Raw genomic sequence first — 16,981 nt, 5'->3', positions numbered from 1 at the left:
AGTACCCTGCAAACAGCATGACTGAACGCCAGTGCCCCGAGATCTTTGTATGACTCGATATAAACCGCAAATAACGGGGAGAAGTTGATTCTGACGAATTTATTACCCTTGTTTGATGTTTGCTAAGGTCGAGCAGGTAAGTGATCCATCTTGCATACGTAGTAACGTAGTAATATAGCTGGTAAGTGAAGTAATGCATGTTGCACTTCATTTAGTCCATTAATATTACTACTGCAACATACCGATGAAAAATGAGAAAAATGACAAAATCATATAAATAATTTGAGTGTCTGTTATGTCAGTATAAAATGAATCTGTAATTCAACAGGATTGCCTTTCTAACATGCATTGGCTGCAATGAAGTAGAACTGCTTGAAGCTGATGCTTGCAACACAGTTAAATCCACTAGACATGGTCATAAATGCTATTTTCCTCTATGTCACTTGCTGAGCTGACCTGTGCAGGTTTACAGATGCATGCATAAATCAGATGTTGATGTCTGATGCTGTGGTGATGTTGCCATTGAGATTATAATCCAATCACAGACTGGGAAACTCTAATCCTGCCTAATCCCGCCACAGCCACAAGATCATTCAGGAGATTTCAGTGAGAGTGATGGCACGGCCAAATACACAAACACAAAAACAGATATTTCACCATGTCCTTCTCTGACCAGAAGCAAGTTCTGTCCTCTGTGTTAAAGCTCAAATGAATGGATGGCTCCAAAGAGTTACAGGTTCTGTAGCATAAGGGGTGACCATTGGGACACAAAGTAACCTCTTGTGAGGATGACCAGCAGGTAATTAATGGTCACCTGAGTGGACACGTGCAGGATTAAATGTACAGCGTATACGTGCACAACCCCCTCACAAGGAAGGCCTATGGAGGAAAACTTGTGGGTAATGCAGACTGTGGACTGGACAGTAGTTCATGCAGTTCTGTCAGTTTTACAGAGATACAGTGTGTATTTGGTATTAACACACATCCCACATCCCAACATCCCTATAAATAACTTCACTAACAGTTAAAGGCCATAAAACTCTGTTTATTACTATAAAAAGATAGGATAATTACAAAGATGTATTATTATATGAAATGATGATCCAACATCCAGAAGGTGCATTTTAATATACTTTTAGTTATCCACTCTATTTTTAAGCATATAAATTATATCAGATTGCTGCAAAAACTGTGCATTCTGGGATATACAAATGCATGGTTATGCAAAACATGGGGTATGCAAAACACATCCTTTCCAACCAACTATTTTTAAAAATCAAAACTTTTTCTGCTAATTTTAATGCACAGTTACTTTATATGTGATCAATTTAATAAATAAATAAGTAAATAAATAAAATAGCAATTGTGTAATGTGCAAGGGGTGGGACACTACTATGTCAGTGATTTGTAACATCCCTTTTAGCAGATATTGCTGCTTTCAAATGCTGCTAGGTCTTTCTATTCTTGTGTAAGAATTTTCAGTCCATGCAATATGGACCGTTCCTTGCAGAGCAGTTCTAGTTCTGCAGTATTCTTGGGCCGTCTTGCATGCACAGCATTTTCAGTAATGTGAGAGCCGTTCCAAAAGCTTCAGCCTGTGTTTCCCCAGAGTGGTTTGTGGATTTTGAGATTATTGTTTTGTATCATTATCCTGTGGAAGCCAGCTTCTTTTCAGCCACAGTTTCTTGACTGAGTGTACTATTTGAAGTGGAATCCATTCTTCCATCTATGCATGCAATGTGCGTATCCTCCCACATAACCACAAAGCATAATACAACCACTCGCATGCCTGACACTTAGCAAGGTGTTCTTTTCATCAAATGCTGCTCCTTTTGTCTCCAAGTGTACCTTTGGGGACTGTGGCTGAAGCGTTCCATTTTCACTTCATTAGTTAACAACACTTGTTACCAAAATGCCTCTGGCTTTTCTAAATGTTGTTTTGTGTACTTCAGATTTTGAGTTTTGTGATCACGGGTTACAGACGATGTTTCCAGCTTTTCCATGCAGATTGAATTTGTGCAAGAAATGTTTCACAGTTGAATAATGCACTACCACTGCCATGTCAGCTAAACCTTCCTGCAGGTCCTTTGTTTTGTCTTTCTAGCCAGCATATGAGCATTTCTAGTTTTGTCTTCCAAATCTTAACTTCCACAGTTGCCCAAAAGTGCCATTTCTTAATGACATTAAGGGACAGTGGAAACCATGAGCTGGAAGCGTTTTAATCTTTTTTTTATAGCCTCCTCCTGCTTTGTAGGCATCAATTAGCTTCATTTACAGATTCTCAGCCATTAGAACACATATGAGTTGTCCATTAGAAATACAGGGGTGAGGGGGGAAACTGCAAAAATATAGTAATCAAATTTATTACAAAAAAATAAATTTAGTAAAGTATTGTAATTTTATAATACAATATGGGTACTGTATGAGGACACTGCAAATAGTTTTTCAGGGAATTGACTTGTCCCCTGCGTATCGGTGTGTATGCAGCTTTTTTTTCCCTTTGTGCTGTGCAGGTACAGAGTGTGTGTTGTTACCAGGACTACATAAGCTATGCACACTCATGTGATTACAGCAGAGAGAGAGAGAGTGTTTCCCAGATGGTTTTAGCTGTGTGTACCGGGAATGTATATACGTATAAAGTAATATCATGTTGCATATTAAAGGGATTTTCTCATGTTTTCTCTGAAAAGTAGAAAATTATTAAGAGTTTTTATTTTGTTAGTTTATTTACACATTCACACAGCATAGAAAGCTTATTTTTAGCAGCTTTTATGATTTTGTAAAAATATTTTGTGAAATGCATGCTCCTAAAGTAAGATGCAGCAAAAATGAACTCACTTGGCCTCTCACCGAGCTGAGAATTAGACAGCAATATTGCGTTTAGGAATTCTGATATTCTGTTAATGTGCCTATATAGTAAGTATATTCAGGTTAATGCGAAAAAAGACTCACAGATGGATACAATTGATAGACACATTCAGAAAGGGACATTCTGGCAATATATTGATGCATTAAAAGTGTAGATAAATGTAAGCTGACCTCACTCTCCAAGCTCCTCCTCTGGTGAATTTTGACCCGGATAACCTGGTCTTTCTTCGTCTCCATTCAACAGCTGGTGGCCTTGTAGTTCCTACGGCAACCCCACAAGCACACTGTCCTCAGCCACGTCTGAAGAGCAGCAAGAGAGATAGAGTGTTCTTCACTTATGCTGAAAGGTATGGAAGTTTCTTTGACAACTTTAAATTCTTCAAAATTGTTATGTTGTGGTAGCATTGTGTCAGTTATTGTGGTAGCACCTTTTACTCTGTATAGTGAAGTGGCCTAAAGTTTTGAAATACCTCTTAGTGTTTTTGACTAGAATAAATTTTCAGATGTTAAAATTGGTTATAGCCGGTTATAATAATATCCAGTTGTCAAACATAAAATCCAGAGTGTAGCGTTGCCCCTACTTAGCTTACTATTCAAAGGCTTGTGATCATGTGTTATAATAAAATGTTATACATTTTATACAGTTATATTATATATTTTATCTATTGGTTATTTTATATATTATTCATATATTATGTCTATAATAACTTATAGAATGTGTATTTAAATTTTCTAAACAGCACAAACATGTATTGTTTTACTTAATATGGTGCTTTTGTACAATTTACTCTTTAACTCAGAAAACTCAGAAGAGCAGAATGCTAAAATGCTTCTATACATACATACATACATACATACATACATACATATATATATATATATATATATATATATATATATATATATGTGTGTGTGTGTGTGTGTGTGTGTGTGTGTGTGTGTGTGTTATGTTTTATACTCTTGTTTTGTGCAGAAAAATACCATTTTTAAATCTGTAGAGGTGTTAAATTATTTTGTAACTTAGAAAAACAACAGTTACAAACTGTCTAAAAACTTATTTTAGTCACATTTGTTTTCAGGCTGTTTTTTATTACATTTTTTTCATTTGAAATCACAAATCAGAAGTAATCCACCTGAGGTGTGGTAAATCTAATAAAACCATTCTGAGATCAGAGATTTGCACTTTGATACTACTCTGATATAAAACAGTTTGCTTGTCTAAACCCTGTTATATGGATTGTATTGTCTATATGCAGATCTATGTAAATTAATAATTAATGTGTCACATTTGTCCCATATTAACTTTCACATTGGTCTTTCTGGGTCTGACAGGATGGGTTATGATGTAGAGCGCTTTGTGGGCTATGTAAACGAGGGTCTGCTGTGCTGTGTGTGTCGGGATGTGTTGGAGGATCCACTGCAGGCTCCATGCGAGCATGCTTTCTGCAGCACCTGCATTCATGCCTGGCTTGTCCACCACCATAACTGCCCTGAGGACCGGCTGCCATTGGATGTCACAAATCTGCGGCCACTTTATAGGTATTTATACCCATGTGGCAACCTTCAGACAAATTCACCTGTGGCAAGTTAACCCATAGAAGCCGAGAGTTAATACTTTTGTTTTTGCCATGATATTCTAATGTAATTACATCATTCCACATTTAAAGAGACTATATCATGGAAAACATTTTTAAAAAATAAAAGTTTTTTTTAGTACATAAACATTGCTTATACAGTTTATATATGTAAACTAAGCTGTTTATGTAGGCTGTTTTGAATTTGCATTTGAATTTATCAGCATGTTTAATTCTAAAGGACAAAGACATGTTGGAAATGTAAATGTAAAAAGAATTAGGACTGTTTTTGGTGCATAAAACCATGCTTAGGGCTATAAGTGGACCTTTGGGGAAAAACGTAAAGAAAAATGTTGCATATGGACCATTTTATTACTTAGTGAATTATGCAATTTTTCACTTGCACTTGAGTCTAAACTTCCAGCAGTTTTGGTTTCTGTCAGGAAATAAAACATGCCAAAAAATGTGCAGGGTGGCTTTTCTTTTCACCAAAGAAAACTGAGCAACCAACAAGTAAGTTTTCATCAAATGCAAATCATAATAACTATGATTGAAAAATAGTAATATACAAATACAAGATACATCTTGCTTCTAAAGAATAATATTTACCACACCATGAGCATATATTTGCTCCTTACTCATGGTTAGCATATGTTACCATGATTAGCACAGGCAATTTATGTTGTTTCAGCTTTGTACTCCAAAGTTGGAGTTAAGGTGAAACAATGACAGTTAGGTTAAAGGGCACAATGTAAACTTTAATTTGAGGTTATTTACTATAGTGCTTTAACCATATAGTAAAAACAGCACTTGTTATAAATATGTTCAGTTACCTATAAGTAAATTTGACATATATAGACCTATAGAACTATTATAGGAATATAAGGAAACAGAAAATTGACTCAGTTGTTTTTTGGCCAGCTGTATGTTTTCCACCATTAGCTAGAGTCTATTCTTCATTCTATATATGTAAAACATTCATTGGATAGTATGTTTATGTTACAGATACATGCGGAACGACTTGGCGAGACTCCAGGTGAGGTGTGTATATCGCCCACAGGGGTGTGAGGTCATTTGTGCTCTGGAGTCCATCCATCGACATGAACAGGACTGTGACTTTGCTCTGCTGAACTGTAGCAATGCTGGTGCGTACTCACAGCTTATCCACTAAGTAGCACTTTTGCACATACAAGATCAGGCCGAAGATTAAACAGTATATACATTGCAATATTATATAGCATTATGTACTATATTTGTAACAGGTGATAGATCATGGCCCTTATCTATCAAAGTTGCCTAAAAAGGAGTGCAGATTTGACCACCTTTAATTGGGTAGGGACCACTCTGCCTCTGATTCAAACAAGTGCATTTTTTTGAGCAAATGACGAATCAGCTTTAGTGCACAAAATCAAGCACCCTTCTACTTGTACTTAATTTATATATCATTTATATGAAGCATGCCCTCATTCATGCAGATGTTTCAATGGGGAGTCAATAAAAAGTCAGCATTCAGTGGATAAATGATTATAACTACTTTAATATTTTTATTTTTACTTGTTTTATTATAGAAGATATTCATAGTAGTTTTGGTTAGTTAACTGCAAATCAGGTGGGTTTTTTTCAGGTGGTTGAACATTTATGCTCAGATGTACATGCACTCCTACCAGACGTGGTTTGTATTATACCAGTACACCAAAGATAAAATTGCTGAATCAGAAACTTGGGGGAAATTTGCATTTATGCATTTATTTTGCGATCAGATTGACCGTACACAACTTTGATGAATAAGGGTTAACACCAGTCACACACACTCACACAAGTGACGGTAGTAACACTCGCACAAGTGACTGTACACCAAATTGACCGCAAGGTAAAGGGTGGAACCACTAGAGTAAGCTTTCTTTTAATGTTTAATGAATAGACCCCCCCTGGCAGCCAGTGAAGCATAGCTTTTACAGTCAATGAGCTTACAAGGTCAGAAAAATCCACCTGACAGCTTTCTAAGCAACATTATATCCTCAAAAATGTTTTTCTTTTTTCTGGCTTGTAGGTTTTTGTGAATTCCAAAGTGAATGCTTTTAAATCACCACTATTTTGTTGAGATTGAAATAAGCAGCATGACTGGATAATATAAAACAGGCTAAAATATGGCATGTGAGAGAGTCACTAATGTCTGAAATAAAAATATAGAAGTTAGCGATGACAGGTCGGATTTTGCGGGTTTTTCAAACCACATCATATGTCTTTATGTATTAACATCACACATACAGGCTCAAAAAGAAGGTTCAGTTTGACATTTATGTCTCAACATTATGCTGATAAATATATGATCAAGTTATACAACAAGCTATATAACAATTATTAAAATAATTTTGAAAAATCTGTTTAAGTGAGTTTTACACCAAATGTACACCAAGACTAAAATTCTGCTTTTGCACTAATATGACCTCCCACTCACCTCAAAAGCATGTAGCTTCATTTTAACATCCTTTATTTTTTAACACAGTTGATGTCCTTTTACATTATGAGAACATTTCAAGATAAATACGCATATAGAAATGATCCAGAATGACTTGGAATGGAATCTTTCTTACAATTACTTAAATTAAAAGTCAAGGATGTTTTTGTAAGTTACCATTTTGGATGAAATGGTTCAGATATTATTGTACACATTTATGCAGACACAGTTCTAACCAAGTGAATATCTGTCTGTATGTACAGGTGAGGAGTACTTGTGTTACCGCTGTGGTAGGTTTACATGTGTGTGTCTGTGTTGCCTTAATTCTGCGTGCTCACATGTTAAAACGATTGCTCTACTTTTTCTGCATGCACTCACTTTTAAGTTATTAGAAATCAGGGCATAAATCTTGTTTTCTGAATTTTTTAGAATGGCTCCTTCATTAATTGTTGTTCCAGGTTGTCCGGTGCAGGTGTCTCGGCATTCTCTGGAAGCGCACCTGTGTGTGTGTGAGTACCGCAACAGAATGTGTGCGAGTGGCTGTGGGTACACACTAACCAGCACAGAAGAAGCTCAGCACAACTGCATCTCTGAACTGCGAGCAGAACTGGACTTACTGAGGTACAGACTAACCACAGTTACCACAGAGGTGATAATAAATGATTCCATAAAAGGTGATACTGCTGTGATGCTGCAGATGGTTGCCAGAGGATTGCTAGACATACCAAGCAGTTGCAAGTGTTTTGGTTGTTGATTTCTGTGGTATTGTGGGTGGTTGCTAGGTTGTTGCAAAGTGTTTTCTATAGGTGGTTGCTAGAGAGTTGGTATGTGGCTGTTACGGTCTGTAACACAGTTGCTAGGTGGTTGAAATTGTGTTCCAGGTGGCTAGGGTGTTACTGTGGTATTCCAAGTAATTGATATTGTATTGCTGTGCGGTTGCTATAGTATTCCAGGTGGTTGTAAGGTGCTTGCTAAGGTGTTGCAAGCTAATTTATATGGTATCCTATGATGCTAATGTACCTATATGACATAGGAAGGGTGTACAAACTTTTGGCCAAATAATGTACAATGATTTTGAGTGGTTACTATATGGAATCCTATGTCTAATCAAAAGGTTGTATTCAAGCACACCTCTCATTATCAGACTAAACATGACTGAAAAGGAAGTGAAAGATTTATCTACTTTGTTGATAAGACAACCATCTCTCTGTTGAAAAGAACCCAAGATAACGGTTGATTCCATGATTGAATAAGCTACTAGTTTTCATTAATATTCCTTTTGGCATTCAGATTTCTGCTGAGCTCCCGAAGTAACATGGGAAAAAAACTCCTACCTGCAAAATGAATGAGATCTTTTTCTCAAATTAATTATCTCAAGGTATGTAAGGAAAACTTAAGCACATTATCCAGTCTGCCCTGTAGATGGCACCAATAAGCTATTCAGGCAGCATTCTACTCGCTATTTTCTCCCACAGCCAATTGTCCATTTTCAGGTGTGGTGGAAATTGTGTAGCCATGATTGAAACTATTCTAATGGAAACTGACCACTACGTAGCAATTTGTTCTGAACTCTCAAAAATACTTTATTTTAAAGTCTCAAACACATAAATCTTGTTTCAGGGCTCACAGACAAAAATCATTATGTCATACCTGAGTAGGGCTGTAACAAGCAACTAATTTGATAGTTGAATTATCCGTCGATTACTGAAACGAGTAATCAATTATTTGGATTATAAAATCATTATCAAATGACTCATATCATAGCTATTATATCTTAGCTATTGGCTTTTAAATATCACTTGATTTTTTGCAATTCGCTGCTGTTGAAACAAAACCTTGCATCTCCATTTATGTCATTTTTCAGTTTTTGACATAATTTGAAAATACCTGTTGCCTTATACATTGTGTGTACATTTCATGAAGAATGGACAAAGGAAATGGAAAAAGTTTGATTTCATGGACTTACATTAAGAGTAAAGTATGTATTTTCCATGTCCTGTAAAGTAAAACTATTTTGGAAATACGAGGTTTGGTTTCACAGTTTCAATTTACTGGCTAACAATGAAGACAATAAAGATGAATAACATTCAAAAATTCACTGTTGTAATGAACAGTGAATTAGAAATATAGCTAATAAAACTCCAATATCTTTTTCCTGTCAAAATTTTAAACCAAGGATGTACACAGTAGCAGCAAAGAAATTACAATAATAATTCAGTTTTCCTTTACACACACACACACACACACACACACACACACACACACACACACACACACACACACACAGACAGACAGACAGACACACACACACATACACACACCTTCTAAGCCGCTTCTCCTTCTGGGTCACGGGGGGTGCTGGAGCCTCTCCCAGCAGTCATCAGGTACACCCAGGACAGGTCACCAGTCCATCACAGGGCAGACTGACCGACAGTCTCACTCACACCTAGGGGCAATTTACCATGTCCAGTTGGCCTGACTACATGTCTTTAGACTGTGGGGGGAAACCGGAGTACCCGGAGGTACTTTAATCACCAGTTTTCCTTTAATCACCCGGAGGTGACTGAAAATGAATCAGTTTAAATTTAAAACTAATTTTAAGCAGTGCAGTCATTGCTCTGTTCATTCTTTGGTCTGTCTACACTCTGATGCAGATGGGAATGTGGCGAACTTCTACATAAATAGTCAAATTTGAACAATTTTGAAACATTTCATTTCAACGGTAACCCTTTGTCCAACTGTCCTATATGTTCGTGTAGAATTAATTTACCTCCTGAAACTGTTAGCGAGTGGGGGCCAATGTTCACAGAAAGCAGAGAACTGTTTGTAAACAATTGCTTGCCGAATCTGACCACACTGGTGGCCACAATGCTAAGACGACGATCATCATCATCATCGTCCCCTGCAACTTCCTCCAGCTCATTCCTAGGGACCCCAACCCTCTCCCAGGCCAACTTGAAGATGTAATACCTCCAGTGGGTCCTAGGACGACCCCGGGCCCTTATCCCAGTAGGCCGTGCCTGGTACACTCACACTGGGAGGCAACCAGCGGGCATGCGAATCAGATGCCCGAACCACCTCAGCTGGCTCCTCTCAATGTGGAGGAGTAGCAGCTCTACTCCAAACTCCTCCCAGATGGCCGAGCTCCTCACAGTATCAAATAGTGTGTAGCCCGCAACCCTGTGAAGAAAGCTCGTTTTCTTCCGCTTGTATTCGCGATTTCATTCCTTCGGTCATTACCCACAGCTCATGACCATAGGTGAGTTTCAGGATGTAGACCGACCGGTAATCAGAGAGCTTTGCCTTATGGCTCAGCTCCCTCTTCACCACTACAGTCTGGTACAGTGACCACATTACTGCTCCCGCCTGTACCAGCCTTCAGCTGATCTCATGATCCCTCTTCCCATCACTCGTGAGCAAGACCCCGAGATACTTAAACTCCTCCACCTGGGGCAAGTCCTTTCCCCTTACCTGGAGTGGGTGTGCCATCCTTTACCGGGCTAAGACCATGGAGGTGCTTATCCGCATACCAACCACTTCACACTCAGCTGCAAACCACTCCAGTGAGTACTGGAGGCAACCATGTGATTCAGCCAAAAGAACAACATCGTCTGCAAACAGCAGAGACGCCACCCTCAGGCCTCCACACATAATGCCCTCCTGACCTTGGCTACGCCCTGACATCCTGTCCATGAATATCACGAACTGGAGTGGAGACGGGGCACAACCCTGCCGGAGCCCAACGCTAATAATGAAAGGGTCTGACTTAATACTGAGTATACGAACACAGCTCTCACTCTGGGAGTACAGAGATCGAATGGCCCAGAGTAGTAGCCCCGGTACCCCATACTCCCAGAGGACCTCCCACAAATTATCTTGGGGAACCCGGTCGTAAGCCTTCTCCAAATCCACAGAACACATGTAGACTGGGTTGGCAAACTCCCATGCCCCCTCAACAATCCACGAGAGGGTGAAAACCTGGTGCATTGTTCCACGGCTGGGACGGAACCCGCATTGTTTCTCCTCAATCAGAGGTTCAATTATCAGTCGGAGTCTCCTTACCAGCACCTTGGCATAGACTTTCCCAGGGAGGCACTGAGCAGTGTGATACCTCGATAGTTGGCACACACCCTCCAGTCCCCTTTTTTAAAAATGGGGACCAACACCCTGGTCTGCCAGTCCAAGGGTACTGTTCCTGAGGTCCATGCAATATTGCAGAGGTGCGTCAACCACGACAGCCCCACAATATCCAGAGCCTTAAGCATCTCCGGACAAATCTCATCCACCCCTGGTGCCTTGCCACTGAAGAGCTTGCCCACTACCTCAGTGACCTCTACCAGGGAAATGGAGCTTGACACACCAGAGGCCTCCGTCCCTGACTCCTTGATAGGGTTTGGTGCCTCTTCTACTCAGGGGTTGCACAGGGTGAGAGGCGCTGGGCGGGAGTGGGGATACTCACGAGTCCCTGGCTGGCGGCCGTGCAGTTGGAGTTTGTCCCGGTAAACGAGAGGGTCGCCTCAATGTGAATTAAGATCATTAATTCCTTAAGATTAAAGGAAAACTCCTTATGCACCAAACAACAGGTCACAGTATTTGGCCTTCTTGGAGCGAGTGGGCGGGGTTCTGGAAAGGGTCCCGCCTACAGACTCCATAGTCTGACTGGGGGACTTCAATGCTCCTGTTGGCAATTACTGAGAGACCTGGAGAAGCGTCATTGGGAAGAACGGCCTGTCCAATCTAAACCCGAATGGTGAATTGTTATTGGACTTGGGAGGTGTGCTGGGAACGACTGTCAGATGCCCCTGTTCGGAATGATTTCAACTCCCACCTCTGGGAGAGCTTTTATGTCCCGGCGGAGGTTGGGGACAAGGAGTCTGAATGGACGCTGTTCAAAACCTCCATTGAGGAAGCTGTTAGGCATAGCTGTGGCCAAAAGCTTGTGGGTGCCTGTCTGGGCGGTAACCCAAGAACCCCTTGGTGGATACCAGTGGATATTGAGGATATGAAAATGAGGATATTGTTGGTTGGTGGAAGGAGGATATTGTTGGTTGGTGGAAGGAGCACTTTGAAGAACTCCTTAATCCAGGAGACATGCCTCCCTCACAAGGAGTTTGGTTCCAGAGCCGACACTGTGGGTGGAGGTGAGCCCAATTATATCTAGTTGGTACTTCTCAACCACCCGCATAAGCTCCGGCTCCCTCCCCCCAGTGAGGTTACATTCCACATGCCAAGAGCCAGTTTCTGCCGCAAGGGCCTAGGCCAACAAGGGCCCCCCTGCAATCTCCCACTGCCTGTGCAGCACTGCACTGCTCCCCCATGCTGGACCTTGCGGGTGGTGAGCCCACATAGTCCCTCCTTGTTGCCTCTTTGGGCTGAGCCTGACCGGGTTACGTGGGCTGCCCGGCCACCAGGCGCTCTCTGGGGCACACTACCCCCAGGCCTGGCTCCAGGGGTAGGTCCCAGTGACCCTCTCCCGGGCAGGGTATTGTTCTGTGTTTTTTTTGGATTGTGTTCCAGCTCCATTAACGATTCCAGAAAGCATTTTGAAATGGATGTTACAGCTTGGCTCAAGTAGGGCGGCTTTTAGCATTAGCTAACTGGCTAGCACAATTATCGCCACATCCCAAACACTTCTGTACTTCACACACTACACTAATGAGTGCACTTCTAATGGTATATGTGTTGTTTTTACACACTAGTGTGCTAGTTTGCAATTTTGGATGTGACGTATCATACCATGAATCTTCTTCACCCAGTGAACCAAAAAGTTTTCCTCTTCAGATGCACCAACATGGAAGATATGTTCCCATAGCCAGCTAAGGTCGGCTTTACCAATAGCGTAACTACGACCTTTTTTTCTGAGTTTAGCTTCCACATTTTTGAGGATTTTGTTCTTGAGGCTGCCATCACACTGTTGTTATCTCTCCAGTAAGCGGCAATAATGTCAAAACATTCCTGGCGAGCAAGAGAAAGATGGGTAATGACGTCGCCAACTAATCAACTTCTAAATTAGTTGTCAACTAATTTGGGCATCAGTTTTAGTTGAATAATCGTTGCACCCCTATATTAGAGCACCATTTGAAACGTTATAAAACAAAACAGACTTGCTGAAGAAGGCTTACACAAATACAGTGGGTTGCAAAAGTATTCAGCCCCCTTGAACTTTTCAACCTTTTGCCACATTTCAGGCTTCAAACATAAAGATATGAAATTGACATTTTTTGTGAAGAGTCAACAACAAGTGGGACACAATCGTGAAGTGGAACGAAATTTGTTGGATATTTTAAACTTTTTTTAGAAATAAAAAACTGAAAAGTGGGGCGTGCAATATTATTATTTAATACTTTGTAGCGCCACCTTTTGCTGTGATTACAGCTGCAAGTGGCTTGGGGTACGTCTCTGTCAGTCTTGCACATCGAGAGACTGAAATTTTTGCCCATTCTTCCTTGCAAAACAGCTCGAGCTCAGTGAAGTTGGATGGAGAGCGTTTGTGAACAGCAGTTTTCAGCTCTTTCCACAGATTCTCGATTGGATTCAGGTCTGGACTTTGACTTGGCCATTCTAACACCTGGATACGTTTATTTGTGAACCATTCCATTGTAGATGTTGCTTTATGTTTTGGATCATTGTCTTGTTGGAAGATAAATCTCCGTCCCAGTCTCAGGTCTTTTGCAGACTCCAACAGGTTTTGTTCCAGAATGGTCCTGTATTTGGCTCCATCCATCTTCCCATCAATATTAACCATCTTCTCTGTCCCTGCTGAAGAAAAGCAGGCCCAAACCATGATGCTGCCACCACCATGTTTGACAGTGGGGATGGTGTGTTCAGGGTGATGAGCTGTATTGCTTTTACGCCAAACATAAGTTCGATTTTGGTTTCATCTGACCAGAGCACCTTCTTCCACATGTTTGGTGTGTCTCCCAGGTGGCTTGTGGCAAACATTAAATGAGACTTTTTATGGATATCTTTGAGAAATGGCTTTTTCTTGCCACTCTTCCATAAAGCCCAGATTTGTGCAGTGTACCACTGATCGTTGTCCTATGGACAAAGTCTCCCACCTCAGCTGTAGATCTCTGCAGTTCATCCAGAGTGATCATGGGCCTCTTGGCTGCATCTATGATCAGTCTTCTCCTTGTTTGAGCTGAAAGTTTAGAGGGACGGCCGGGTCTTGGTAGATTTGCAGTGGTCTGATGCTCCTTCCATTTCAATATGATCGCTTGCACAGTGCTCCTTGAGATGTTTAAAGCTTGGGAAATCTTTTTCTATCCAAATCCGGCTTTAAACCTCTCCACAACAGTATCTCGGACCTGCCTGGTGTGTTCCTTGGGCTTCATGATGCTCTCTGCGCTTTAAACAGAACTCTGAGACTATCACAGAGCAGGTGCATTTATACGGAGACTTGATTACACACAGGTGGATTCTATTTATCATCATCAGTCATTTAGGTCAACATTGGATCATTCAGAGATCCTCACTGAACTTCTGGAGTGAGTTTGCTGCACTGAAAGTAAAGGGGCCGAATAATATTGCACGCCCCACTTTTCAGTTTTTTATTTCTAAAAAAAGTTTAAAATATCCAATAAATTTCGTTCCACTTCACAATTGTGTCCCACTTGTTGTTGATTCTTCACAAAAAATTACAATTTCATATCTTTATGTTTGAAGCCTGAAATGTGGCAAAAGGTTTAAAAGTTCAAGGGGGCTGAATACTTTTGCAACCCACTGTATATTAGAGGTACTGGTTTTTATTCATGAGCAGCTACAGATTACTGGACAATGTTTATAGGTGGATGTGAAAGAGAAGGTGAAAATGTGAAGAGAATCATTTACGTGTCAAAAAAGACATCCAGGAAATTAAGTAATTTGAGGGAAAAAACTTGAAGGAGGATTTTTTCATCCATTACAGGCAAACCCATGTCATTTTATTTCCATCTCCTTTCAGGCTCTTTGTACATTTCAGACACCATTGCCTGTGGTTTCTCAGTATCACCTGCATCCTCAATAAGGTTAAACAGAGACTGTAATTTTTAAGAAAAAAATGTGGCATGTCTACAAAAGTTCTGTTTTTTACTGAGCAACTATTTAGAGCATTCACACTGGAGACATACTGGAGACACTCTAGTGGTAACCTGACTGAACAGGATCTCAAACAGTTGAAAAGAACTGTGAAAATAACAAAAAATCACTTGTTTGTGTGTTTGTTTTGTAGGGCAGAGTTAGATTGTAAGGTTGAAGAGGTGAGACATGAGATGGAGTCATGGCTGGATTCTCAAAGGAGGTACATGGTGCAGAAAGAGAGTCTACTGAAGAATGAGGTGGATGAACTTAAGGTATTGCAGCTTCAAGCAGTTCCCTTCCTGCAGAAGTTCCGCACTACGTTTTAAATCTTTGCTCTCACTTGTGCATTCATTTAATAATGAATGAAGAGCTTGAGTTTATGGCACAAATTAAGTTGCAAATTGGTTGTGTTATTCTTAGGTTACAGAAGTGTGTTATAAAACATTTGGCCTGCTGTCAGGCCCAGGCCTTTTAAGGGGTTAACCGATGAATTCTACTCTGGAAACCAGCCTGTCTCAACATTCAAAACCATATCATGTGTTATTACCATTTTTTATGAGCAAAGTATATTGCCTGTCTCAGTAACATATATGCGGATCTGTTTTCAGGGCCAGCTGTCCCGTGTGATGTCAGATGTCCGTGTGTTATTGGGCGTAGAACGAGCTCGCAGGCAAGAACTGGAGAGAGCAGAGCTTGAGAAAGCAGAGTTGCTGGAGCTTCTGAAAAAGGAGGGTCTTAGGCCAGCCACTCCCACTCAGACAGCAACACCCCCGGCTGAGGGGCCTCGTAAGTCAAGTCCACGCAGCCTAGCTTTGGACTGCATCAAGAGGAAGAGCAGGGAGGTCACGGTCATCTGAAGCTGAGCTTTACACAACACAGAACCCACACACGACTGAATAACCAGCAAGAGAAGCTAATGTAATCTGAGGGATAACCTGCTCTTCCCCACAAATCCTATTCGTGCAGACCGATACTCCTGACAAGTTACGTCGAACGCTATTGATCCTGCTAATCTTCAGTGAGAGACTCACAAAGAGCTTCAGAGTATTAAACAGCAGTTTAACACAGCAGCTTGAGAAGAAATGGACTGACTTTAGATATTGCAGACAGAAGTACATTTTAAAAGATTTGAAACGTGTGGTTGAAATTGTGTACGAGACATTTTTATATATTTCCTTGAATTTTACAGAACAGAATAAATGATACTCTCGTATTTTACAAAGGATCAATGTGAATGCCTTTGGCCTTTCTGTGAAAATAATATAGCATTTTATTCTTCAGTGAGACTGTAAAGCTTATGCTACATAAAGCACAAATATCCTACACTTTTTTTGCATCTATTCTTTTTCCTGGTGTCCATTTATTATAAAGCGGCATGGTTATAGGTACCAGAACTAATAGTAATTCAATGTGTCATGATCATTTTCCAAACTCGCTTTATCCCTTAGGCACTTTTGTTACTGTACCTTTAAAACAAAAAACGTTAGGACAATTGGATTTCCATGACATGGGCATTTATATTGTAAACTATGAGATGTGATGTTCAGATTTTCTCTTTACCACATTGCAAACCCAGGTGTAAAGACATCTAGGGTGCAGCATAGCGATCAGATTACGATCCATTTACTAAAAATAAATTTTGAGGTTGCTGGTTCCTGACCGTGTTCAACATAAATGTAAATGGAAGGAGTTTTCTAAGTCCACATAGTGCATGAGGGGAAATGCCTCCAGAGTGCTGACTAGCAGGTGAGAGCATATGGAAACGCAAGATGGAGGATGTGTGCAGCTAGAGAGATCCCGAAACCAAGAACAGTCTTGCATTCTGGGCCGATTAAACCAAGCCGAGCTTGTTGATTTGTATAATGAACAATGTATAATGGAAATGCCGTATGCATTAATGTGCTTTTAATGCAGGAAATTAAACACATTTTTATTGACAAGTGTATATCAGCGTATATCCTGATACAATCCAGGCATGAAACATGTTAAAGCAAGGTGGAATCAATCAATTTAGAATAATCAA

The 16,981-nt window shown here is 40.3% G+C and overlaps 1 protein-coding gene across 3 annotated transcripts; it reads left to right on the top strand.

Annotated features, from left to right (window-relative positions):
* Positions 1-27: 27 nt before the first annotated feature.
* Positions 28-16,283, top strand: rnf41l (ring finger protein 41, like). 3 transcript variants are annotated; one of them, XM_017723830.2, is made up of 8 exons: positions 28-136; positions 3,113-3,215; positions 4,201-4,407; positions 5,448-5,587; positions 7,164-7,190; positions 7,359-7,521; positions 15,110-15,230; positions 15,567-16,283. In XM_017723830.2, the coding sequence occupies exons 3-8, from the start codon at positions 4,202-4,204 to the stop codon at positions 15,813-15,815; spliced, it is 906 nt and encodes a 301-aa protein (XP_017579319.2). In that variant the 5' UTR covers positions 28-136; positions 3,113-3,215; position 4,201; the 3' UTR covers positions 15,816-16,283. The 3 variants fall into 3 exon arrangements, with proteins under 3 accessions (XP_017579319.2, XP_017579318.2, XP_017579320.2); XM_017723829.2 differs by having other exon boundaries at positions 7,164-7,202; XM_017723831.2 differs by lacking the exon at positions 7,164-7,190.
* Positions 16,284-16,981: the final 698 nt, after the last annotated feature.

Source organism: Pygocentrus nattereri, chromosome 24, assembly GCF_015220715.1.
Source record: "Pygocentrus nattereri isolate fPygNat1 chromosome 24, fPygNat1.pri, whole genome shotgun sequence".
NCBI classification, from domain to species: Eukaryota; Metazoa; Chordata; class Actinopteri; order Characiformes; family Serrasalmidae; genus Pygocentrus; species Pygocentrus nattereri.
The sequence above is the reverse complement of the archived record's forward strand: the minus strand, read 5'-3'. Positions and strand labels throughout refer to the sequence as shown.

Bases quoted from the DNA above. Each gene is read 5' to 3' on its own strand.
- rnf41l (XM_017723829.2), top strand. From the start codon at position 4,202: ATGGGTTATGATGTAGAGCGCTTTGTGGGCTATGTAAACGAGGGTCTG. The intron at 5,588-7,163 runs GTGCGTACTCAC...CTGTATGTACAG, and splicing joins GCTGAACTGTAGCAATGCTG to GTGAGGAGTACTTGTGTTAC. The intron at 7,522-15,109 runs GTACAGACTAAC...TTTGTTTTGTAG, and splicing joins GCAGAACTGGACTTACTGAG to GGCAGAGTTAGATTGTAAGG.